Source organism: Ammospiza caudacuta, chromosome 6 (genome assembly GCF_027887145.1).
Source record: "Ammospiza caudacuta isolate bAmmCau1 chromosome 6, bAmmCau1.pri, whole genome shotgun sequence".
NCBI classification, from domain to species: domain Eukaryota; kingdom Metazoa; phylum Chordata; class Aves; order Passeriformes; family Passerellidae; genus Ammospiza; species Ammospiza caudacuta.
Genome location: NC_080598.1, coordinates 15,091,679 through 15,118,655, shown reverse-complemented (window position 1 = coordinate 15,118,655; position 26,977 = coordinate 15,091,679). Strand labels below are relative to the sequence as shown.

Sequence of the window (26,977 nt, the reverse complement as noted above, 5' to 3'; positions counted from 1 at the left end):
CCTTCCTGAAGCTTCTTGTGGGGATGGAAGCAGCAACTGAGCAGTATCAAAAAAAAAAAAAAAAAAAGACGACTTTGAAGAATGCTATTTACATGGTCTAAACCCCAACATTAATTCTGTCCAACTCATCCCACCAGAAGGTCTTCTCCAACCTACAGCATCACCTGACTCAAAGCAGGAGCCTGGAAGAAATCTGGGCAGGATAATTGAATAGTGGGATCAAAACAAAAAATGCAGAAAACAGAATTGCTACAAACTGATCCTGAATTTTTACATCTGCTTAGACAGTTAAATATGTTACTTATTCAGTTTGGTTCTCATTTGCGTTCAGCAGTGACTAAAGTTGTTCCAAATTTTAAAACTTCAAACTAACAAACAGCTCATGTTGAGTTCCTGTTCAAGGAAAGAAAATAAAAAAATTCAAATTAGTATTTCCTCCAAGTTCAGTTCATTTAGCTGTACTTACATAAAAAACAGTGGAGGAAATGCTGCCTTGTTTTGCTTTAACCTTTTAGACAGGGTAACTGGGCCTCTACTTAATGAGAATTTTTAGTTGAAAGCTCAGCCTTTAAATGCTTTCCAGCTTGCTGCCAGAAATGATGCTGAACTCTGTACAGCAACAGAAGCTGCCAAAACATCTTTCTTTTCTATTCACATCCTGTCCTACCCATCCCACAGAGCCTTATCTCACACATGCCAAAACTTCCTATTCCCTGTTCCATTCCCACTCTGCCCTTCCATCACCTCATCTGGCACTCAGCTGCATCTTTATGGGCTCCACACACTCATTCCAGGGATGCATTTTCTCCCCAGCTCCTCCCTTAGCTCTGTCTCTGATTCAGTATTTCCCAGTGCTTCATTCCTATTTGCTCTCCTTCACCTTCTTGATATTCTCTCTAAAATCATCCAAATTCCAAACCCAGGGGGGGATATCAGAGATATGGGTCATCTTAGTTGTGCCAGTTTAAACCTGAACCTGCAAAGATTTAGCAGATCCCACAGTCCCACACCAAAATGAGTGACAGGGAATAGGTACATTTAAAGTGATCAGCTGTAAAATAAATTTTTGAAACAGTCCTGTAAGCAAAACACAAGTATTTAGTTTAAGAGACCCAAATTAGGACCTGCTGGCAGATCGCTGTTGATTTTTCATAATTGCAGGCGAGTTTAATTTTTCAGAGTTGGCATAAAAAAATATCTAAAATTTTTAACAAAGAGTTTCAGATGGTTTGTTTTGTTCATTTTAACCCAAGCTAATTATTCTGTGTACTTGACTGTTTTTTAAAAATGCAAATCTGATGCACAAAAATATGGCAATATGGGGAAATTCATTACTTTTTCCATATGAAGCAGTTCATGCAAATATCTAACTGTATATAAAAACCTCAAAAAATGCAACTAATAAATCACAACCAGAGTTTCCTCAGTTCTGTTACAGTTGCTTAAGATGATGAAACAAAACACTTACTTTAATTGGTTGTTCCTTGTTCTTTCTACACAGTGCTGTTTTCCCTGGGAGATTTCAAATGATAAGTAACTGGAAATTAGGAAGAGAATTAGTCCATTATTCTGCAGCAATGACACAATGATTAATTATATTAACTTACTGCCCCTTCTGCTTTCAAACCCTACAGTCATAAAATTAGTTTTGTTCAATATTCCAGAAGGGATATGAAAATTAAATTTACACAATTTAACAAAGTCCTGCAGGAAAGCCATGTTCATCTAAGATAGTAGATGGATGGATCCTCTAATTTACAATAATATGCAGATGGCACACCTACCCCTTACAGAGCAATGTGCAGATAAGGAAGCTTCCCAAATGGCTCAGAAAAAGTGACTGTGAAAGGACAGAGGTAGAAATAAATCAGGCAAGCCTGAGCTTGTGCATCCTCCTGGAAAGCACTCAAAAACTTTTCACTGTAATTCCCCCTATAGTTAGTAGTTATAATTTCTTTTATCTGGTTCTTTTTAAACCACATAATATTTTAGACACCCTGAGCATTTTCTATGCCCTAGTGAATATGAAATAAATGAAAGGCTATTAGGGTCTAGGGAGGCAGATGGTGAATTAAAATCACCACCACACCAACCCAAATCCCCAAACTCCCATGTTTCTGGTAAATAATGCATTTCAGGAAGAGCATATTACTTTTGAGGAACAATGCATCTGCCACATTTTCAATGCTGGGAAACACTCAGATGCAATCCTACCTTCTCACGGCATGTCTTTTGCATGATGTAATGGTACATAATTCAAAAATTTTTTCTTTTCATTAATTGACTCTTTTTTTTCCTCAAGGATTATGAAAAATATCAGAGATCTGGAATACTAAGTATATATCTTAACCCCAGAACAGCTATGCAAGAGAGCTAGACTCAGCAGCTAACCCTTGTGCCTTAGCCCTGACATGGACACTGTTTACTGGTTTCAGAGTATCAAAAAACCTGACTGCAAACCATCTTTAAATGAATAATACAGAACAAAACACAGCTTCTGTGTGAAGAATGCAAGGGCCTTGTAGGATCCAGGTCTGCACAATTATGGAGAAGATTTGATCAAGGAATCTGAATGTTTGTAGTGCCATATAATCAGGACATAGCTACATTATTGGGAAAGAGGGGGAAAAGTAGCAGTAAAGTTAAATGATTTATTTATGTCTTGATTTAAGAAGGTGTCATTTCATATTGCCAACATGCTGTGCTTCAGTCAAGTAACTCTTAGATGACCTCTTCTGAAATATCTGGATAAACTGGATTATTATGGGCAAACAGAGAAAGTTAGCAATGCACCTTACCCAATAATAATTTTATCAAAATTAAACCCTGTACTTTATTGCAAATTCAATTCATAATGAAAACAGACAGACTGTTAAATATGAGAGAATACCAAAATCTTCAGCTGGTAAGCCAGAAAAATCTAGATACTTACAATTTAATAATTGTAAGATAAATTAACTCTCTACTTGTTAACTCTTTTAAAACAAACACCATGACCAATAAATCACATTTGACATGTAAATAAACTCAGAACCATCCAGGAAAGCCACCCATGGTTCACAAGGCATGGAGGCACAAGGTTGTCCCTGCACACAGGACACATCCTGCAGGTGAATCCATGCCTAGTGTCATGCATTTGTTCATCCTGTTTATTCCCAAAATTCTGCAGGACAAGAGGAACAGTAAGAGATACTGCATCATTCTTGGCATTGGAATTATTAAGACCCAGATAAATTTATTTTAGGAAAAAACCCAACAAAACAATACTCTTAAAGAGGTGCTTCTGATAAATTTAACTACTATTCTTAAATTACAACATTCATTAGGAGCATGACATATAAGGTACTTCAACTAATTGCAGTTATTTCCCCCAAGTTAATCAGCACTGGAGAGGCAGCAAACATTACATCAGTGCTTGTGCCTGCAGGCAGCTCCCAGCCCAAGGGGCAGCACCTCTGGGGATCAGCACATTAGAAGCTGCATCCATGGAGTGGCTATCCATTTTCTCTTCTAAATCTTCCAATATTCTTTCCATGCCAAAAATAATGTCGTTTTTCTTTCATAGGTGCCAATGCCTGAAGTATTTGACTGAAATAGATTTGATTTTCCAGTTAAAAAAAAAAAAAAAAAAAAAAAAAAAAAAAAAAAAAACAGGAAAGAAAAAATCTAAAGGTTCTAGTTTAAAAAAGTGTTTTTATTCTGCTTATTAAACATTATGAAATAGGAATCTGAAGGTGCTGCAATATCCCCCAGGTACCTCAGGGCACTGAGTTCCAGCACTTGCTGACTGGAAATTGGCTCACCCCAGTGGCCTCTCCCACTGTGTTTTTAAGAACTTGGCATCTCTTACCAAAGCCACCACTTACTCCCCAGATTTGCCTCAGAAAAAATTAGTCCTAAAGAGCAGAAGTTTAAAAAGCCAGGCTTAAAGACATTCTCCCAAACTCTTCATATCATATTACACAGAGCTTTGAAACCACTGTAATTCAAACAGATAGGCCACCTTGCCAAAATTTCCTGTTAGATGTCAGATATTCACCCATTTATTTAGGAGCTGAGCTTTTAGGGGCTCAGGCAACAGATGTTTCCATTTCTCTAGGTAGGTTGTTGTGCATTCCTTGTGTGCCAGGGTAGTTGACACTACTTTTTCCTGAAGAAGGGTTATGAAATTCCTAGACATAAAGACATGGGGATGTGTTTGTCAGCCCCAGAATAACCTGAAAACAGGTGAAAATGGCTCCTGTGGTGATTTAGGGAGAAAATGGGGTTTTCCCTCATTTGCATACTATTTCATGGCATTCCCACTAAAATTTGACTACTTCTGCTCTTGTTTCTTTAGGGATATTGACTTTTAACTTGCTTGGATTGAGTTTTAGGGAGGAGTCCCCATTAACAATTCTACAATGATTTGGGCACAGCACCTCAAATTCTGTTCCTGGCTTGTGACCACAAGTAGCAATGCTAAGAGAACTTTTGCAAAGACTTATTTAATAAAAAGCAATGCCTTTCAGGCAAAAAGGCAACTTTTAAAAAAAAAAAAAAGAAAAAAGGAATGTTATAAGTATACTTCAATTCCTCAGCATTTGCTGTCCCTGAGAGTTTGGGGAGAGCCCTACTGCTTAAGCCATCTCTCTCTTGTCCTTCCAGGCATCCTTTCTAAATTACTTCAGTTTAAATCTGAGAAAAAGAATACATCACAGCAAGTGTAGCCTGAGGTGACAGTGAGTGACTCAGGTACCTCTGAGAAAAGGCCACTTCCAGTAGAAGAGGTCACACATAACATGCCAGCTACATCAAAAAAAATTGCTTGTTTGACCACTGTGGCTTGTGAATCGAGAGCAGCACAGGCTCCTCTAAGAGCCCCACATTGCAGATTCATGTTCCAATCCACAGTTGCCAAACAAGGGCATTATTCCTGGCATGCTGTCCCAGCCCAGGAAAGCAGGAGAAGAGCCAGCTCCCACAGCCACCCAGGGCAGGAGTGGAAGGACTTCATGCAGAGGGGTGATGATAAGGATGTGTAATCTCACCCAAGCAGGGCTGTTCCCAGGGGAATTTGCCCCAGCTGTCTGCTGGCTAACAGCCTCTGGGGCTCAGTTGCATATGTACAATCTGCAGGCTCCTTTCACAAGCTCTATTCAGACCTGAGAATATCACCACTCTGATATAACCTTTTCCACCCTCCTGGTGGCTGCTCCCAACCTGCCTGTGCTGTAATTCACCTTCATTTTGTCTGGGTGGAGCTGACCTGGCTCGTACAGGTCTGTTCTTTGTTCCATTGGTAGCCTGCACAGAGGAGACACATTGCATTGTCTCTGTGTCCTTCCACTGAAAGGTTCAAGTCAAAATTGTCTGTGTACCTTGCCAGAAACTTAAGACCAACAAAAGTAAACAGTCCTGTCAAATAAAGGGCATCAGTTAGGAGAATAAGAATTCAGTATTATGACAACACGACAACAATAGTGAGGCTAAAAGACAAAACACATCAAAACCTCACACAGAAAATTATACTTGCCCATTCTCTTCATTTTCTAGTTCAAAATGTTAAGCACAAGTAAAAGCCACATATGAAGAAAGGAACCACTGTGAAAGCTGCTGTGCTTCTGTCAGTCAGTACAAGACAATTTTGACCTTCATGCCACAATATTAAGCCAAAGTTCTTGAAAGGAGGCATTGTTTCAAAAGCCAGGCATTTTCTCAAGGGTGAGAAATGCCTGTTAAAGACTAGGTTGAAAACCCTGAGGTCAGATTACGTTTGACATGTGACATCTAAACTTCTTTATCTGAAAGGGAAATTTAGAAAGCTCTGACTGCTCTGTGCTACTTATCTGTGCTTTGAACAGAATCCAGCATAAGTGTGTACTAACAGAAAGTCCATGGGAAAGCTTCAGATAGGGCTTTAGATATCCTTGATATTTATCTAAATATTTATCCTGTAAAGTGTGAGTACACCTGCTTCTCTCCTTTGGGCCTAAAGAGAGTTATTTCTGTTTTGGAAAGGTCCGGCATGAAATACACAGAAGATAAAGTGCCACCAGCCACCCCGCCCCAGCAACGCCTGAGGAAACTGGTTCCCTGAGATGGAAAATTATGTATTTTATCATTCAGTAGTGTGATTCTAGTAAAAGCCTGAATATGGATGCACAGAAGCTTTTACTTCAATAGACACAATATGCAGAATAGGCTTAATGAGTGCCAGTATCTTCAATAGCCTGACAGTGATAATTTGGTATTAAGAGCTGCAGTGTCACTAGCAAAAGGTGAAATTTGGGAAGCATGGTTTGGGCAGAGACACCAAGCAATAAACAGTGGATGAAACAGACATGACCCAGCAGAGTGAGCTCTCAGCTCAGAAACCCAACCCTGTTCTGGGCAGCATCCAGAGCACTGTGGGCAGCAGGTGAGGGAGGGGATCTGCCCCTCTGCTCTGGTGAGACCCCCCTGCACTGCTGCACCCAGCCCTGACTCCCCAGCACAGATGTGGGAGCCAGATCAGAGGAGGCCACCAAATTTACCTGAGGGATGGAGCACCTCTCCTATGAGGAAAGGCTGAGAGAGTTGGGTTTGCTCAGCCTGGGGAAGAGGAAGCTCCAGGGTTGCTCTAACTGCGGCCTACTCGTACCTGAAGGGAGCTACAAGGGAAGAGCTGATCATGTGAATGTGTAGTGGCAGGACAAGGGGGAATGATTTCAAACTGAGAGTAGGTTTAGATTGGATATCAGGAGGAAATTCTTACCTCTGAGGGTGGTGATGCCCTGGCACAGGTTGCCTGAGAAGCTGTGGATGCCCCATCCTTCAAGGCCAGGCTGGATGGGGCATGAGCAGCCTGGTCTGGTGGAAGGTGTCCCTGCGCCTGGTAGGGGGATGGAAACTCGGTGATCTTTAAGGTCCCTCCCAAACCAAATCGTTCTATCATTCTATTACATGCTTAACATAGTTTGGGGTTTTGTTTTCTTTTAGCCAACCTGACTTCTCAGATCCTGAGAAGCGCTCATATTCATTTCTCAGTTCAAGTTCATCGGCGCAGCAAAGGGCGAAGGGCAGCACCACAGGAGAGCACCGAGGGGTCCCCTGCCCGTTCCACAGCGATTCCACGGCCATCCCTTCATCCCTTCAGCAATCGGCATCCTGGAGCTCCATCTGCTGGTGCCGCGGGACCGGCCGGCGAGGGAGGAGGGGCAGCCGGCATGGGGACACACTCGGGATGAGGAAAGCCTGTCCCGGGACACGCTCGGGATGAGGGGAGCCTGGCCCGGGACACGCTCGGGATGAGGAGAGCTTGGCCTGAGACACACTCGGGATGAGGGGACGCTGGCCCGGGACATGTCCGGGATGAGGAGAGCCTGGCCCGGGACACGCTCGGGATGAGGGGACGCTGGCCCGGGACATGTCTGGGATGAGGAGAGCCTGTCCCGGGACACGCTCGGGATGAGGAGAGCCTGGTCCGGGACACGCTCGGGATGAGGGGAGCCTGTCCCGGGACACGCTCGGGATGAGGGGAACCTGGCCCGGGACACGCTCGGGATGAGGGGAGCCTGGCCCGGGCATTGCCAGGTTGGCAGGACCGTCCCTGGGGAGTTGCAGGGTCACACCGGGCCCTGCGGACCCACAGCACCGCCCGGTCCCCAGCTCATCCCGCTCCAGCTGGAGTGCCCCAGGATGGCTGTGGAAGGTTCCTGTATTCCTTCAAATGAGCTCAAAAGTCATTGAGAGTCCTCAGTGACTTCCAAGTGCTATGGTACACGGGGACATTTCACAAAAGGAACAAGGAGCTCACCTTTAGGGAACGAGGTTGTAGCCAGATCGGCAAATCCTTGTGAGTGACCATATTTTAAAGTGTGCAGTAACAAATGTCCTAACTCTAATGTCCCCCAAAATGGTTATCAGTAAGTGGTAAAATCCCACAAGCAGACAGCTTCTTGTAGTCCATTTTTTCCCCTTCCCAATAATGTTGCAAATCAGTTATTTTCTCTTTTTTTTGCTTTATAAAATGTATCAGTTTCAGAGTCAGTTTATCAGCCCCGAAACCCCTCTTCCACTGAGGTGTTCACTGATTTATCCCAGATGAAGATAATTTGGTCAAATAATTACAGAACAGCCCAGCCATAAGAGCAGGGCTAGTTTGTGCACCTTCTCAACGAGAATTCAGTTTACACCTAGTTGCCCAGCACTTTGCATATCCAAAAGTTTTGATGAAATCGCTCATATTTTTAAGAAATATTATGTGGGAGTTTTTATTGTTAATATCTATGCATATGGCCACAGTTTTATTAGAATTGTGCCTTTTCTGTCTTTTCCATAATTGGTGCATAAGGGTTAGAGATACTTGAGAAAAACTATTGCTTTGACACTCTCCATCTACAAATCAACCTCCTTTGACAAACACTTTCAGCTTGCTTTTCTCACAAATTTGAATTTAAGCACCATCTTTTTCTAGAAAGAAAATAAAGGGGGAAATTAACTTCCCTCTTTCCCCATAACACCAGATTGAGAGAGAGCTATCAAGAGATATATAAGTGCTAACTGTTTTCTACCGGGTACTTAAGGGAAACAGATGGGTGTAATTATGGTTTTATGGAGGTCTTACCTAAAATGCTTACACTCGGCTGCCACATTACAGCTTGATTCTCGCTTATAAATACATATATTAATCTTTGTAAAGGTCTGCACAGATTTTAAGCTAAGGGGGAGCACACAGCCCCGTAGCTACCTCCTGCGGAAGGAGACCATATTAAAACCAGAAGGTGCAATGATACAGGAACCCGCAGGACTTGGGGGAGGCAAATTCTCCTTGCTTAAAACGACTCAGAGCGTGCTGAAAGCAGCAGAGGGAGCCAGCTGCCTTGCTTTGGAGGTACCAGCACTGCCGATGCCCTGCAGCCCCCCCAGCACCGAACCTCTCCCTGCTTCACCCCGGGCAGTGACTCACCTGCTCACAGAGGTTACCAGCTCACCTGCTGTGTCGTGGTACAGGAAATATCGGGAAAAGCTGAGCTTTGCTGCCTCATTAAAGTTTACCGACCCTTTCAGGCTGGACCACCACCTCTGGCAGTGAGCAGCACCTAAATCCTTCCCAGGAACCTGAGGAAATACCCATTCAGTTGCAAAATACAACTGAGAGAAAAATAAAAAACATCTCCACCCCTTTACATCTGTGTAAAAATTTCATCTTTTCATAAGAGCTGCAGAAACACCTGTGCTCAAATCAGTGAGCAAAGTTATACACAGAACTTGATTTCTCTGACAAAACCAGCAAAAAGACTGCAGTGCCACCCCTCCCCAGCATCACCATTAGGGTTTACTCACCTTCAATTCCATTCAAAGAATTCTCATTTTCTTCCCATATGATGAGACAATGGAAAAAAAAAAAAAAAAGGGAAACGAACCCCTTTGCTGTCACAAGCATTAAAATCTGAATCTCAGCTTTGGCAGGTAAAGTAATATCACAAATTTCCATGTAATTTTTGGATCTCTAGCTCAAGAACTGGTTTTTTTCTCCCCACTGGAACTATAAGAAAACATCAACAAGGCTAAAAGTCGAGTCCTCCTATTCCCTCCTTAGACAGCCTCTTCCTCTTTGTTTCTCACACTTAATAATGTTAAGGCTCAATTTATCTCTGAGTGACCCCAGTTAAATCAATCAGCCTTCAATGCATTTGCACAGGTACTCAGGAGGAAAAAATTTGATTAGTTAATCATTTAATTACAAACTGTTGAATTAATAATGGAGAACTTGGCTCAAAAATGAGAAGGGCATTATAGTACTGACATCTGGGAAGAGGTGAGGCAACCAGTGTAAATTTATTTGTAAATTGTGCATTATTTGGAAGCAGTAAAAGCCAATAAACACAGAATCAGGCTAATTCTGCAGGTTTCTCACAGAAAGAGTAAAAGGTTGAGTTCTGTGGCTATAAATATACTCATATATTTACAGTATGCCCTCATTAGGACCAGTGAAAGGAAGAAATTGCATATTCCCATTCCATTTAATATCCTTTCACTGTATGAGTCATCTAGACAGCAGATGAAGGGTGTGCTGCAGTAGCACTTTTCCCAGCTGAGGGGCAGAATGTCTCCAGGGTGTTCCCACCTCTCCAGCACGTGTCCAGAGCAGGCTGTCTCTCCCTGCCCCCAGGGATTCCCGGCCCCATGGCACCGGGCCGGGGCTGGCATGATGCAACACAGCACAGCACACTGGAAAGAGCTCTGAACATGACGCAAGAGCTAGGAAGTGAGACTGTCACCTCAAAAGGTCATTATTGGGAACTCCTTGTCCAGCAGGCTCACTCTAATTAAGAGATTTTTGTGGTATTTAAAAGATCAAAAATAAAGATTAAGACTTTCTTCTTTCTTGAATGGTTTGGGATGTTACTTCTGGGGAGCCTTTATGTGGTGAAAATCCCACTGTTTGTATCATGCCTGAGATAACCTGGCTCAGCCAGAGGTTATGGCTGCAGTACCTGCAGGGCACTGCAGCTGCTCTGGAGCTGTGAGGCACTGGTGAGTCTGCAGCACTGGACTGGGCATTACCCCATTGCCCTCCCTGAACAGAACTGCCCTGCAGGTAAAACAAGCTCTGTGTGGCTCCTGACTCTGCTCCAGGACTGCAGGTGCTAAGCTCAAGCATCATTTGCAGCATGCTGTCAGAGCCAAATCCCCTCTTCCATAATGAAAGGTCTCAGTATCCCAAAGCTGAGATGTCTCACAGTGCTTTCATTTAACACTGCTCCCTGATAATCCTGCAGCCAGGGCTGAGGGCTGTATTCAATTTCCATCTCTGCTGCTCGCTCATTCCGTTAGCTTCTCATGCTGCTTTCCACCGTTGAAAGTGGGAAATATTTATAAGTACATCACAAACATGGATGAAAGCCAGTTAACCAGTGTTTCTAAAGCCCTCAGAGGCCACAGGAAAAAAGAAACAGAGGGGTGTCCAGTGTTTGCTTAAACCACTGAATTCTTTAATGTTATTTTTCATAAGCCAAAGCCCACCTGTATATGTTAATAATAGACTGCACTGCAGATGCCTGAGGTATTCAAAATTATGTGTAACATGCAGGACAGAGTTTGGGTAGGATTTAAAGATTAATTCTGAATTGATTTTCACTTTATCTAAGCTCTATATTGTTCCTTAATTTATACCACAGAGTAAAATATCCTATAAAGTTCTGGTTTAATTTCTGTGATATACAGAACACTTGTTCTATAGTGATCATCCTATTCTATTAATACTCTCAGTATTAGAAACTAAGGGTGTTTTCCATTTGCTGTTCTGTCACAGGAAAGGACTGTTTAGCTTGGCCCAGTGGGCTGTAAATTCAGAAGTGTTGCACTGCACCACAGGCTACACACTGTGGTATAGACACGTGCATAAACTATTTCCTTGACTTAAATCTAGGCCTGATTTAACGCTGTTGCAAAAAAAACCATTAAAATGTAGTAAATAACAAAAATGTGATTATTTACAGAATGAACACTAACTTATAAATTACCATACAATCCAGGAATGACTGTATAAAACATCCTGGCACAACAGTCTATCTCTTTTAGTGTCATTAACCAAAGAGATCACATCAAATTTTGATGCTTTTTAATGATCTTTAAACACTGGCATTCGCTAGGCCCAGTATAAAACCAGATTAAGTTCTGTGAGTTTCTGTGAGCAGAGTTCAACATCTGAAGCCCTGTTAGGGTGCTGTGTTTGTTCCTTCAGCCAGGAGAAATTATCATTCTGGTGCAGGCAGTCAGCACAAGACTTGGCAATGAGCTACTTCTGCAATGTGCAAATCTCACAATTTTAAAGGTACAACCCAAACATTAGCTCTGATTTGAAATTTACAGGGATTCTGTTACAAATTCCACCCTAAACAGGAACAAGTCATCCAAAAATTATCTTTCAAGAACCTCTTTTAGAACACTTGGAATGAAAAGGGAAAAACTGGACCTGGATATGTGACAGCAAATTTGAGCATTGCAATTTTTCATTTCCACAGTAATATTCACCATAGCAAACACTTTTACCAGAAAAACACATCTAAATACTATCTTCCTAGTTTTACTTATCCTAATAGAAGCTTCTACAAAAGTCCCCTTAATCTAAATGCTACCAGTTTACTAAATGCTCTCATGAGAACACACATAACTACACACTAAAACATACTTTCAAAAACATTTACTAACAGACAGGAACAGACAGTGGGTCAGCATTTCTCAAAAAAACACTTCTCTTTTTTCTTGCTCCTGGTCTACAAATATAGCTTCAAAAGATGTGCATACTCCTCAGCCTATGACTACTGCTTATCTTTATTTCCCCCAGATTATCTCATTTGACAGCTAAATAAAATCAGAGAAACTCAGCTGATATTTAGCTTTTTTCTATAACAGAGTTTACTGCCTGTATTTAACACTTGAAGGAATTGTGAGCCCAGAAGATTTTCTATGCTTTCCTACTTATACAATAAAAAGTAACCTCTAACTATAAATTATCTCTTAATTATGTCTTAAGATCAGCACAGCTGTAACCCTGAGAGAAGGATTACTTACCCTTCAAGCCAATAGGTCTCCAGGTCAGAAAGTTGGTGCTGGTAGTTTTATTTTCCCAAAAACCAAACAGAGAGGAACCAATAATAATATAAAAACACTTGCAGTGTCTGCTTGACTTCTTGCCAATAGAGAATTTTTGTTCTTTTTGGTAAATTATTCCAATTTTTGGCATTTCCAGTTTTAGAATATCTCTTCTGATTCCCCCAGACTAATACATTACAATATGTTTTTCCTCTCACTAATATGTAGCATGTTTCTTGGCACTTTATGTGTACAGACATTTAAACAACAAACATTTTTTGCTACTTGTTCTTGTCATGTTTGTTTCTCAGTAACTTAGAGCAAATGAAAAACAAAAAGGCAAAATATCTACTTGGTATTGAAAATATTAGCACAAACAGCAAGCTGTCTCCCGTGTTAGCATAGCTGCTTTCATAACTGCTTTGTTCTGCTATCAGAAGTTATGAGCAATTTAGCTGATGATTGTTAAATTATATTATACAATCCATACGTGAATTGAAAGCAGATGTACTGAGAGCAAAAATTTCAGATTGATGTGCAAAAAGACATTCCACATGTTTTATTGTTCAGCAATGCACATTACACATACAAACATGCAGTCATTGGTTAATGTGTATGGTTAAACACCTGTTTGTATGAACTGTGATGCCATCCTCCTGTCACCATGCTGGAACACTCAGGTCTTTGAAATTGTCTGGGGGATAATCAAAGCTAAATCTGTAGCTGTCATTTCTTCTTTGACAGACCTATTATGAAATTGCAATTAATCTCTTTTCCAACTGTTTAAACACAGAAAGGATTTTCCCTTTATACATGTAACCCATTACATGTAAAAAATTATATTGTTCCCATAACCTGCACTGTACTGGGAATTTGCTGACCTATGGATTCATGTTTGAAAACATATTAAGTCATACTTAGGACTTCAGTTTTTGTTCTGCTTACCAACATTACATGAGGTTTATGAAGTTTTTTTCTTTTTTCAATTGTTACTAGTCTTAGAGTATTAATCAGAATCTAAGTTAGCCTTAAGAGTGCTCAGGTCATTCAGTCCTGCCAGAACACACCCAAAAAGGTGTTTTATTTACAAAAACAAGCTTGGAAACTTCTATTTTTAATAAAAGCATAATACACCCAAGATAAACTTGATTTAAATAGGTGTTCTCCAAAACTAATGGTACAGTTAATAACCTTACAGCCTTTAAGAAACAGAAGGAGGCTGTCATTGACTCTGCTCTTCCAGGAAAAGAGGAAGCCATCACTAATCTCTCACATTTTTACCACTGCCCCTAGATGAAGTCTAAAAAGCATACCATTTTTGCATTATGGTAATAATTACCAGTAATGGTAAAAGACAGTTCTTTGGTGGAGGAACAGAGAAGAAATGATACCTGCAGCACAGATAAGGGTGATTAATTCAGTGACAAACCTGCACTCATTGTCCTGTGCCAAGACTCTCACTGTTTTGAGGAATTTGACAGAAAGCAAACATATATGAATTCACAATTAGAAAATGTAAAGGCTGTCCCTTCATCTCACAGTTTGCCAGTCAGTTTCTAATATCCAGATTTTCATTTCTCCAAAGAAAAGGAAAGATTAGCACCCTACCAGGTAAAGGGCAAACAGTAAGTCACACACAGTAGAATATAACTTTCATATCTTATTACTATTTCATATATAAACCTTTAAAGTCTTATCTAAAATAACATACATGGTTACCAGACAAAATAGCCCATATAAACTATGCTGAAAAGATAATGTTTATTTACAGGAACCTAATTAAAATGAACTTTAATTGTGTTTGAGGTCTGCAACTACCTCCTGTGTCAGAGCTAGGCCCCAGTCTGGATTGTTCTGCTGGGCAGAGGTCTAAGGAGGAAGATGCCCCTCACACACATGAGGAAAGTACTGGCCATGCAGAGATGTGGATGCCTCACCTGCTGCTGGAAGGGGTGGGAAGCAGCTTGCAAACTTTCACTCTTTGCCCAGGTGTGATGTCCTGTTACCCACCCCACCCTTCAGACTCTACAGTGACACACAACCTTTGTTCAAGTGAACTCTAAATCTGTTCTTGGTTGTGTTCTGCCTATACATTGTGAAATTTAGAAAAAAAAAAGAAATCTTAGCCTTTCTGTTTGAGCTTCTATATTATCATCTAGCACTGCTGATAATCACAGCTACAGGTAATAAGCAAAAAGAAAATCAGAAATAAACGACATTATTTTATAGGCACTTCTAGAACCATGTAATTCGCTCCATAGTTAATTTGCGGAATTCCAATATCTACTTTATAGAAAAACAACTGCCTTGGGTTGTATAAAAATGCTGCCTTCGAGAGCTACAAAATCACACACTGTTTTACCAAGCATGAATTAGACTCCAGAAGAATGATGCCTTGCAAACAGAGCACCTAGTATGCACTGAGAACCAGCCCTCAAAGAGCCCCTGTGTTAGCATTACTATCACTTGTTCTTTCCTGATTTAATGAAAACGCTGTGCTTCAAAAGAAACAGCTAATCAGATAATCACATTATCTCACAGGTTTTGTAGCAGCCAAGTTCCCAGAAAAATCATTGAATAAGACAACAGGATTACAGCTTTAATGGCTACACATTGTATTTGTCACAAAGCATGGCCAACATTCACACTGAGGCTGCAAGATTATTACATAGTTACCTGTGCTCTATAAAATAGCAATGCCACATTGAACAGATTATGAAACAGTACTGCAGTATGAGGTATTATCAAGATGTTATTTTTATTATTGTTTACCATTACCTATGACCAAGACATTAGTACTTCAGTGTAAACACTGCGAAACATACATGTGATTTAACAGATGGGATATTGACAGATTTAAACAAACATTTTGATCTGTTGTCTATCCACAAGATCTAGAAATAAGGCATATGGTCAGCAGAATAGGAGAGTTTCAATAAACAGCCCGAGCGCTTTGCTTTCCTCCCACACACCTTAACTCTGCCAGTCATGCTGCTGGATTCCTCAAATCTCATATCTTGAGGAGGTCATACCTGAGGAAGGCTGTTAGCTGGCTGAAACATCATTCTTTTAGTTTTTTCGCTGTCCTGTGTACAAAGGAAACAAACAATGAATAGCTAAAGGGCTTAATCTTTTTACAAACCTTGACAGAGCTTTCTGCTAGGAAGATAACTGTGCAGCCTGAGAGGCTTCATTTGCTCCCGCTCGCACATTTATACACATCTGACACTTTATTCCACTCAAGGGACTGTGACATAACACGTAGAACTGATCACACATCCGTGATAGAAGCTTGACAGTTTTCCCAGACAGCCCTGCCAAAACTTCCCATCAGTAGCAGTAAACAGAGCTAGCAGGGAGGCCACTTGGCAACCAAGTGCTTTTGCTTTTGCAATCTTACAGCGTGGCGCCGTTTCCTTTTGGGCTGCACACACTCCTGCCCGTACGACGGCCACTGGAAATCCTGGGATGCCACGGGGCTGCTCTGGCTCTCCAAGTCTTCAGAATCAGAGTCATCCTGCTGCATTGAAGGGAAATGCCTGTCTGGATAGATCTCTCTCAGTTTGTCCTCAAAGAACTCATCCAGGCATCGTCCAGCCTCAGCAACCTCAGAATCCGGCTGTGAGGGAATGAATAACCGTTCAGTGCTACCACACACAGAAATCATCTAGGATCAAATCCAAATAACTACCCCATCCCAACACCTCTCCTTGGCTTTGTCTGCTACATCTCCATTAGTCTCTGCACACTTCCTACAGCCCATTAGTCTCTCTGCATTTCCAGTGTGAGTAAAAACCAGATGCTGCTGTTAAGGAGCGCATTTGTGCACCTCTAAGAAGTAGAGATGCACAGTGAACTACAAAGAACAGCAGTGATCACTGCTTAGGAATTTCTGTGCATTTTATTTTCCCTAGGTATTTTGCTGGCTGTGATTGGCTTCTCACAGCAAACACAGCAACATTCCATAGAGCTGTCTATGAAGATGTCCCTCTTTAGATCCCTCTTTTTAGATCTCAAGTTCTCAGATACATATATAACTTCATACAAACTTCATTCCTGTCATTAAAAAAACCCTGATATAATTTCCAAAGAATAAAATTAATCAATACTTTTGTTTATCCCAATCCTACATCTGACTTCCATGGAAGCAGTAATTGTACCAGTGGGACAGCCACCGAAAGAGCCAACCCCTGCTTTGTGTCCCCCCCACACAAGCATTTTAGAAACATACATAATTGAACTTTGCACAGTTCCAAAACATGAGACGCACGTCAGTCACAAGTTCCTCGGGTGCAGAGTAGTGGGACTTGTCCTTTTTTTGCAGCTTCCTTCGTATGGTGGACAAATCCATTGGCCTTTTGATGATCTGATAATAATGCCGAGCCTGCAATAAGAATAAAAGGCAGGTATGTGACATTTTTCATTAAAACATTTCCTCTCCAGTGACTTCTATGCAATTTTAGACAGAAGTTATTGCAGAGGAATCCTTGCATAAGGATGGAGAGCTCTTATCTTTTAGTGTCTACACTTGCACATTGTCTTCCTGGGTGCTTTTGGATTTGATTAAAACATACTTGTTTTCAAGATGATCCTAAAAATAGCACACTTCAGTGACTACTCTGCTGCTTGCACTTTGTAAAGTTTATCCCCAGAAAACCATAACCCAAATTTAACCATGATCAATAATATATGTAACATTGATAACTAGCTGACATTTTCCCCTAGCAATTACGGAAAGAATATGCTGTGATACTTTCAGCTGATAATGTGGGAAGTAGTCTGTCAAGAGTGACTCAAAATAGGACACTGTGCACTCTTTAAAAAGTTCAACAAAAGCTTTTGTCAATGGGCATCAGGTACCAGGATATCCCACTTCTTAAATCTTTCAGGGTCTAAACCTACTTGTTAGGTTACTTGCTCCATAAGTCCATTGCAAGATTTATTAGGTGGAATGGGTTTTAATCATTATTTGAACTACTCCTTCACATAAAACCTTCATTTTTCCCCTCTTCAGTTTTTAGCACATAGCGCTCTACTGTTACAATAGTGTAAGTAAGTCTCCACCTCCCTTACAGCAGACAGTTAATATTGCAAATGTGGAGTAGATGGATGAAGCAGATATCTCTACATCTTCCCTGCACAGTCACATTTACCTTCTGTGTGCACAGCACAAGGAAAGAGGGAGTTCAGGGTTGCTTCTACAGAAAACTTCTCTTATGGCTATACAATATTCTCCATGTACATAGCAAGTCAACTCTTTTAATCACAGGAACCCCTCATACACCTTTGCCATTCTACCAGCTTCTTAAATTGGCACTCAGACATGGCCTGAGCACTGGCCAAATTTTCCCTGCCTCTGGCCTGATGCCTTCAAGGCACTTGGAAGAGGAAACACCCACCCTTCCCTAGGAAGCAATACTGTTCAGAAAAAAGCCCTCATGAATAGCTTTCAAGAAGACAAAGGAGAAGCTTGTGAGGCCCTCTGGATTCTCTCTGATCCCTGCACATGCAGTACTTACCAGGGGGCTGACAGGTTCATGGAATGGGAGACTCATACTGCTGCAGAACAGGGAGAGCACCAACTTTTCACACTTCTGTGGAAGCCAAAATTGTAATAAATTTTAGTTCAAAACAAGGGAGTTTCATTCTTGCCCTTAGTTAATCAATCATACTTAAAAAAAGATAATTCTCAAATTAATCTCTGATGCAAAATGGCACACTTCACTCTAGTCAGGGGGACGTTTTGCCTCATAGTATTGTTAGACCTTGGAAAATAAGGATAATCAAGAAATGCAAGAAAGGCAACACTCTCCTGGAAATTCTTGGGAATTAATGACTATCATTATTTACTTTGTGTGCTCCAGATCTATTCCTTGGCTCTCAACTGGGAGAATAGCAGCAACAATGTGGAAAGAGTTAAATGGGCAATGTTTCCCACTGCTCACATTGGTTTCCATGAATGGATATAAGTTGGTAGTACTGCATGAAAACTATTCCCTTTAATCATCATTAACTTGTAAAACACTTATACTAGTGTTTGGCTTGTTTATTAGTGAAAAAAAATGCACTATATAAGCATTATAAACCATATTTTCTCACAAAAATGGAATTCTTAATCAATTCAATTTTCCAAATAGGATTTCACTATTTGAGAACCAAATCCCAATAACTTTTGCCCAGTTGTACAAATCCAGTAGCAACAGGGTCAGCTCATCATCTGCACTCAGTTGTGTGGACGCTTCCTCTCTGTCCAGTTATCGCCAACATACACATCTATATTGAATTTGTGCTTTCCAAATACTATGGACTTTAGGAAAAGGCCATTATTTAATGGAAGATTTGGTAGAGAAAACTAGTAATAGGTGTGTCAAGTGATAAGCTTTCCTCTAGACTGAGTTAAAAGCTTAAATATCTTCAAGGGAACTAATGGGACATAAGAAGACAGTTTGATGATTTCAATCCAACTCAAAAGTGTCCAAAAAGTGTCTTCATCACAAAAATGTCATTGTACTGACCCAAGTAGAAGTCTGAGAAGGTGCCAAGTTTTAAAGCAAAAAGATTCAGAGTCACAAACCAGGCAAAACTGACTCGTGAAAGCTCTGCTCTTCAGTGTGATGTCCTGTTCAATGTAGAAAAGAATTTCCACATCTGCCTGCTTCTATAACATTTTTAGAATGTTACAGAAACATTTCCTGTTTCTATAACATTTTTAAATTGAAGAGCAATGTCTAGAAAGAAGACCAAATAATATACAAAATAATATATAACCAAACAACAATGCTTTTTTTATATTTACTACTGTGCGTAACATTTGAGTAGCAGCCAAGTGAAAACCATCTCATGAAAAAGCAAAGCCTCATGCTGAGGTCATATGTCCTGCTCTAAATAGAGCACTATATAATGATTCCCACCTTCTGATCACAGTCAGCCAGGCCATACTGTGCATTGTGGCTGTGGCTGTAGCGAGTGTTCTCACAGTCATACTCCACCTCTGGCTTCGCAGGGTTACGGCAAAGCGAGCACACCCATTCCCCCCTGCAAAACAGGAAACAAAAAAAATTGTGGGGAATTTTCTCCATAACCTTGTCAAACAGCAAATCTCAGAACCACTGAAAGCCTCATCCTTAACTAGCATTATGATAGCAGGCAACCTGAAGCCCATTGTATTTGATATTTTGCATTGCATCTGAATCCACTTAGAAGTATAATCATTTCAGATTCTATTCACAACTCTTTTCCTGTCACAAAGGAAAAGAAAACAAAAATGTGTTTGAAATAATCTACCAGCAGTGTATGCAGCTGCACTGATTCAAGTTCTGCTTTGGAAAAAAAAACAAAACACTAAGGAAAAACAGGCAGCAACTTTTCATAAGACAAACCCAGACCCTTTTGATAACTGAGATATTAATTATCAATTGATACAATAATTGACATATTTATCTAAGAAATCAACATTATCAGAAAAGGTGTGATGATAACACAGGTCCCCAAACCAAACAGACATAATCCTGCAAGGGCGTGTGTTCCATGCTAGTAGATGCATTTTCAGAAACCTCTTGAGGAATTTAGTGAAGGCAGTGATGCAACTTCTACAACATCAGGGTCTGAATAGCTACAGATGAAGATATATTCAAGAATTATGAACGTATAACTTTAGTTAAGGAATTTACTTCATTAGAGTTTAACTTGGCCTTTAAAGTTTATTCTAACAGGAAAACTTGGTTTTCAGTGCTTTGAAACTAGAAGGTAATAACTCCACTACTAGAGAAAAGAATGAAACCCAAGAGAAGGAAAGTCCTGGTTTTTAAACAGAAAGGAGAAACCAGAATCTCCAAGTTAATACCTTACAACATATTTTTCTCAGTTGAGACAAGGATTTGAGCTTGGCTCAAATTAACTAGACTTTAGTTCCACTTAGTAATGATTTGTAACAAATTTAGAATTTACATACCACAGTAATGCACATTATTCAGTCTCACTTTTAAGGTTGGTATGTAGACATGTGTCTATTTCTGGTTCATTGCATACAATCCATCTGTGACAAGTTGCAAAAGATTGTTTCTTAGGCAAAGCAATGACTAAAATATTTCCACAAAAGCCCTGATAATCCTATATTTCCCATAAAATTTGCTAACAAACTGAATAAAACCTCACTGATTGCCCTTCCCTTGTGCTAGTCCCTGTTCTGCCAAGAAGAGCTGATGTCTACGCTCCAGATGCTATGTGAGAGTTAGGTTTTTATTTTTCTCCAGTGAGTCACATGAACATTTTTTAATCTGGTCTGCCACCTCCTTGGCTGTACAGGCCAGTTAACTGCAGAAAGGACAAAGTGACAGGACACAGTTCTTTTTCATAATTCATCTAGTTCCTTGCATGTAAGACAAAAAATAACAAAAAAGGCAAGTGAGAGATGCAGCCCTTGCATAAGCCTGCAACATCAATCCCTGAGGATATCTTCTGCCCCCAGGCAGTGAGCAGGAACAGCACAGTAGTGAAATGTCATCCATACTCACACTGGAAAGCTGAGCAGGGCTGGAACATGGCAGGAGAGATGGAAGACCTTGGGGCAGTGATCACAGCACAACAGCTCTCCTCCATTAAGACACACAGCACAGAAATCCTCATTTTCAATTGGACTGACTTCCTGAGTAACCGGGGATTTTTTCATGCTGGAGATGCCATTGCTGAGCTTCTGATCAACAGATGGGGTTTGTGTCTGTCCTGCAGCCTGGGAGATGAGAAATCTCCCATCCTCTGAGTTCTCCTCTTTGGACTTCTGCCCTTCAGCTGGATTATCTTTATTTATCTTGAAGGAAGAAAAATCTGGGATCACACAATTATCACGTTCACACACCAGCATAAAGCATCATTGGTTATCTGCAGATAACCAAGTACTTATTGTACTTGGAAGGCACAACTACCAACAGTTTTCCAACAAGTGCTCCAAAGTGCTTCTCTGCAATGAACTCTACTGGAGTTCAGGAGGTCCACACTCTTGGCATTTGTCACTGGCTGGCCAGGTCACCTTGGTCGGGTCATTTCCTCCACATAGCACAGTGAGAGAGCTGTGCAGATTCTACACAACAGGTGATAGAAATAGGATATTCTACAATCTCACCTGCAAATTTTAAGGTAAACAGCTCAACCTCCCCACCAATCCCCCCCCCAAAAAAAACCCAAACATAGAAAAGGTTTAGATCTTTTTCCCACCAGAAATTCCTGTTCGCTTTTGTGGAAAGTCTTCACAGCCAAGACTCCACTGAAGCAATAGACTACAAAGATTTTAAAAATCTATTGCACTGTGATTTCTGGGATTGGTTCCTACCACTCAAATACATATTCAGGCCAGTTTTAAGCTACTTATCCTGTATTTGTAACCCGACAGGTGAGCCAAGTTGCTCCTTAGAACATGAAAACACTACAAACCTTCAGAAATGGAAGATGAAGGGAGTTCCACTTGAGCTTTGCAGGAGCAAGCTCAAAGCTGTACTGTCTTTACCACAACCCATCACAGAAGTACCCGAGAGTCAAACAAATCAGCAGACTTTTTTACTGTACAATATTCCAGAAACTGTGCCTGCAAACCAGTGGGATAAAAGGGCAGAAGGCAGGTAAATCCTGAAGAAAATCCCTTCACCTTTATGGACATGCTTGAGGAGCGTGTGCCACACTCGATGACCAGGAGGAAGTTGCCCTCCTGCCCGTTGTGCTGTGGCTGGAGCTTGAACACGGGCAGCTCGCCCATCTCCGAGGCAGAGATCTGCAGCCGCTCCAGCCGCACGTAGGGGATCCTCTGCTCCTGGGGGGCACCTCTGCAGCCAAAAGGACACGGGATTAAATCCATCCACAGTCCACAGAATTCTCCTCCCTACTCAGTTTGATGCACCGTTTTTATGCTCCTTTTCCTCAGTGACTCTGGTGGCCAAACACTGAAAATCTTGATACTTTTTCACAAACCAATTCTTTAAGAAATGTGAATGCAATCACTTTAAATTAATCATATGTGTAAATACATTACTAACTCCTGTGCTAAAGCTTTGCCCTGCTCTCTGTATTCTTAATTACCACAATTAAAGTAATATTTTATACTTTTCAGTGTGGCTGTTTTCAACAGGAGCACAGCACATCATCAACTTGACCATATTATCACAGCAGTGGCTGAAAATCAAATTTTATAAAATTGTTGAGGTAATGTTAGTCCTGTTCCCATTATATCATTTAGCTTTCATTGAGGCTTAACATTTTCTAATTGTTCAAGTGAGATAGGTTTGCAAGTGTTTATTCATTCTGGAAAATTACACAGAAATACATGAATTCACTACTTCTTTTCCATTGCTGTTCTCAAGTTGGAGAGCACTTTACAACTTTCAGAACTAATACCTATAAGGAATCTAGAAATCTTTTTAAGTTCTCCATCATCATTAAGTATGACAAATTTTCTAAATACATGCATAAAATTTCACAGCCAGTGCTTTTGTATAAAAAAAAAAAGATTCTGCTACCTGACATTCTGATTGCTTTTCATATCCATTTCAAAATGTTCCTTTTCACAGTTATTGGAATCTGGAACAGAAGATAAGAAAATGAATAAAATATTTATAATATCACAGGCAGATTAGAGTAGAAAGTACTTCAATATTCATGTACTTCTGACTGGTGTTTAATATGATATCATAAGTGAAATATGGAATAATTTCATCTATATGTATAGAAAATATGCATGCTATTTTCTGTTCTAGTGCAGAGCCTTTGTCTTTTATACTTTTAACTACAGCTTCTGCTCCAAATATAAGGAGCATATATGAAATATTTTGTAGAAATTATTTATTTCCCAGGGAATTACTTATGTACACAGCCATATTACACACATCCATATACATGGAAACAACATAAATAATCCTCTTTGCCATACAGCCTTCACTTGAGAAAAACAGACTCAATGAGGTCTGAACCCCCAGGGCTCAGGAAATCTTTGTTGTCTCCAGCTCCATGCAAAGAAGCTTCTGGATAATTCTGGTTACTTGAAAACAGGAAGTAAATTGTCTCCCATCTGACACCACAGGACAAAAGTTACACTATAATTCCTTTCTTTCCTCCAGTGTCTGGAACACATAAACACATCAACTCAAAACTGTCTATTTATTTAGCTGTACCTTTTTGTAGCTGTATCAGCATTTGGCCGTAGTTTTTACTGACATTAAACACAAGTAATAGCACAGTTCTGGGGAGATGGGATAGGATAGAGACAAATGCCTCAGTGGATGTCCTCAGAAATACAAATCAATTGAAAAATTTTGTAATCTCACCTTTTGTTACAAATTAGTTTGACACAGTCAATACAAACAAGAAACAAACACAATATCATGGTTATCTCGAGATGAGAGGGCCAAAAAAGATGATTTTTAAAAGAAAATTGAGCTCAGGTCAACAGTACCTGCCACAAGGAACAATAAAATGAAGACTAACAAGGAAAGGTGCATTTTACATCACATCTAAGGCATTATTCACTTGTGATTGTTGCTCTGGTGAAGGGTGGGCAGCCCTGTCATGGACAGAATTCCTAAAGGAGACTGCACACCAAGCTGAAGGAGCAGCTCTCGTTGCACACTGCCAAAGCAGAGGGTGTTCCGGTGGTGCTGGCTTCCTACATTAACCAACTTTTCCATCAGCAACAGAGCCCATCAAAAAATAGTGCCTGTAAAATTTGTGGGAAACACCAAACTAGAAGGGTTGCACTGTGGAGAATGTTTTCAGTTAAAAATAGACCTTAGGGCATCAGAGGAAAAATCTCCTTAATCAGTAGGACTGAATTGAGGTAACTGTGCTCACAAAGGGTCAGATGAATGTAATCCCAAAGGAAAACAATTGCCTAGGAAAATGTTTTTGGAAGGAATTAAGGGTTAAAGTGAGCTGTTCTCTACACAGTCAACCCCCTAATGCTGCTGCTGCAGAAGGGAGGAATGCCATCCTGCAGGGTATCACCAGCAGCAAGGAATGTAAAACACAAGGAGCTGAAACCCTGATTCTGCATGGCATCCCAGAGGCCTCAGCTGAGCACTGCATTTGGCTGCGGGCAGCACTCCTTAATTGCAGAGAACCCAAAATAGCACAGAGGAATGAGGTGGTTTTGAAAAAAATCAAACCCCTGACCCATGAGGAGAGGCTGAAACCATCAGATTTGTTTAGTCTAGGAAAGAGAAGAGGAGAGAGGGGTGTTTATGCAAGTCATAAGAAAGAAAAGTGGCTGTAAGAGGGAAAATTATCACAGCACAATTTTTACCACATCCTGTATGCCTAGGATAAGAATAATTTTGTTTTAAATTAGGCTGAAATGTTTAGGTTTGCTATTAGAAAAGGATGAGTCACTGGAGACATTTACCAGAAGGAATGAGGCTTGGCAGCACAGCACTGCTGAAGCCAGCAAGTCTTACCCAGAGCCACCAGCAGAGTTAGCATTGCCTCTGCAGCAGAATTCATGTTTTATGGCACACTGGTGACTGCATCTCCTCACTGGATGATCCTAAACACTGTCAGAATGAGACTTGCTCGCTCCTGATCCTTCCTTGTGAAAAGGGAGCAGCACTGAATTCAGCACTCGAGGCTTTCCAGCCCCTTGCACAACAGGGCCTGCATTTTATACCCAGCAGGTATAAATCTGCAGCATCCTCTACTGACAGTGAGGTTCTGAATGCTGGGGCTGCCCCTCTGTGTGGTGTCACACAAGCCACCCCAGATACCACATTGCTGCTCCTCCCCAAGACACTTCAGCCTGCCTGAGGCACAGCTTTTTAGGGGTGCCCCTGATTCTTACAGCTCACACAAATGATCGTGCCATAATTGCCACGGTTTGGCATGGGACATTGAAGAGAAGACAAATACTTTTCCTTGGCTCACTGGGCTAGGCCTCCTTTGTACTAATTAGAATTCTCTGAATAAAAATACAGCACAGAGAGAGAAATATTAATTCATCTTCTATAGAGAAATGCAGCCAAATATTGGCATAAGTCATGGGATAACAGCTTGATCCTGCAATCCCTTGCTTGCATGAATAGTCCCATTGACTTTCAGAGTTTGCAGGAATGAGCCTTTAGAGTGTAGCACGATGTTGGCAATTTGCCCATGAAAAGAGTTAAGTAAAGCCTAATTCTCCATTAGGGCTGAAGAAATAGGCCTTGGCTGAAGGGAATGTTTCACAGTAGACAGAGCCCAGCAAAGGCACATGCTGAGCAATGTGTTAACAAAAATTCGGTATGCTACTGATGTGGAGGACTTAGCAGAAGGCACATTACATTTTGGAAGTAATGTGGGGTTTTTTAATTGAATTTGGACTCTTCAAACCAGGTCTTCAGTAGTCATAACTGCAGGTCTCATTAACAGGAGTGCTTCTAAAAGGACTAATACTCCAGGTACTTCACACAGTCACACTCGTTTCTGGTTCACAGATGAGGGATGTTACAAATTCAAAGCATATAATTTCCATGTTTTTCCTCCACAAATGAGATCAAACACACTTTTCCATTGGATTAAGTACTCTGATAACATTTGAAGCTTGCTGGAAAAGCACATTTACATGTAAGTATATTAATAAGCATACTGCTTCGCCATGCTTGCAATGCACAGTGCTAAGGAAAAAAAAAAAACCAAACCTAAAGGAAGTAATTAAAAGGCTGGTACCTTCTTTGCTTCTAGGTTGTCTCATTCTGGCATTCACAGGCAGGAAAGAAGTGTTGCTGAGCAGTTCAGAAGGAGAAGTGCAATGCTGAGACTTTTTGATTGAAAGATTAATAGGTTCTTCCATCACTTTTTGCATAGAAAGAGTTAATTCATTAACTACCTCTTGCCCAGCAGTAGCCAAGCTGTTTTCTAGAAGACAATCCACAGCACTGAAGTCTTCATTTTCTAGCTGCAGGAGGAAGGGGAGAAAGAAATGCAAAACTCAATTATGAGTTTTCCTTCTTTTCATGTTAAGAACATAATTTGTAATCAGTCTTCAAATACCAGGATAAGAAAAACTGTAATTGAAACAGCATTTTGACTGTTGACCAACAATAACGTGCTGTAAAGGGAAGTGGACTCCCTCTGAGCAGAGGAGTCTGAGGCATCCCTACCTTGCATTTGGTGCCTCCCTGGAGCGCATCACTGGGTACAAGGGCAGCAGGAGCCCCAGGGCTGGGGTCACTGGGAGCCCTACCCAGGGCCAGGCTGTAGCTGGGCAGGGGCTCTGCTGCAGTGTCACACTCACAGAGGGCGTTTGGGGACAGGCCAGGTGTCACAGCAGCTGCACCTTTCGCCTCTGTGTCGGCTGAGCTGGGTAACCTCGTGGGAGATAATTCCATTTCTGCACTGCTTGGAAAGCCCACAAAGCTCAGAGATGCTGAACGCTAGGAAAAGCAAAAAGAAGAAAAAAATGCAATAT

General features: G+C 40.9%; 1 protein-coding gene across 1 annotated transcript in view; it reads right to left on the bottom strand.

The window, feature by feature from the left end:
- Positions 1–15,397: 15,397 nt before the first annotated feature.
- Positions 15,398–26,977, bottom strand: part of TRIM66 (tripartite motif containing 66) — a 42,782-nt gene continuing 31,202 nt past the window's right edge. Inside the window, exons 11-20 of the mRNA XM_058807166.1 lie at positions 26,670–26,942; positions 26,236–26,464; positions 23,064–23,124; positions 22,199–22,373; positions 21,075–21,367; positions 19,473–19,596; positions 18,081–18,155; positions 16,793–16,945; positions 15,962–16,180; positions 15,398–15,647 (exon numbers count right to left, since the gene is read on the bottom strand). Coding sequence (XP_058663149.1) covers positions 15,588–15,647; positions 15,962–16,180; positions 16,793–16,945; positions 18,081–18,155; positions 19,473–19,596; positions 21,075–21,367; positions 22,199–22,373; positions 23,064–23,124; positions 26,236–26,464; positions 26,670–26,942 — 1,662 coding nt within the window. The 3' untranslated portion in view covers positions 15,398–15,587. The remainder of the gene's footprint in view (positions 15,648–15,961; positions 16,181–16,792; positions 16,946–18,080; positions 18,156–19,472; positions 19,597–21,074; positions 21,368–22,198; positions 22,374–23,063; positions 23,125–26,235; positions 26,465–26,669; positions 26,943–26,977) is intronic.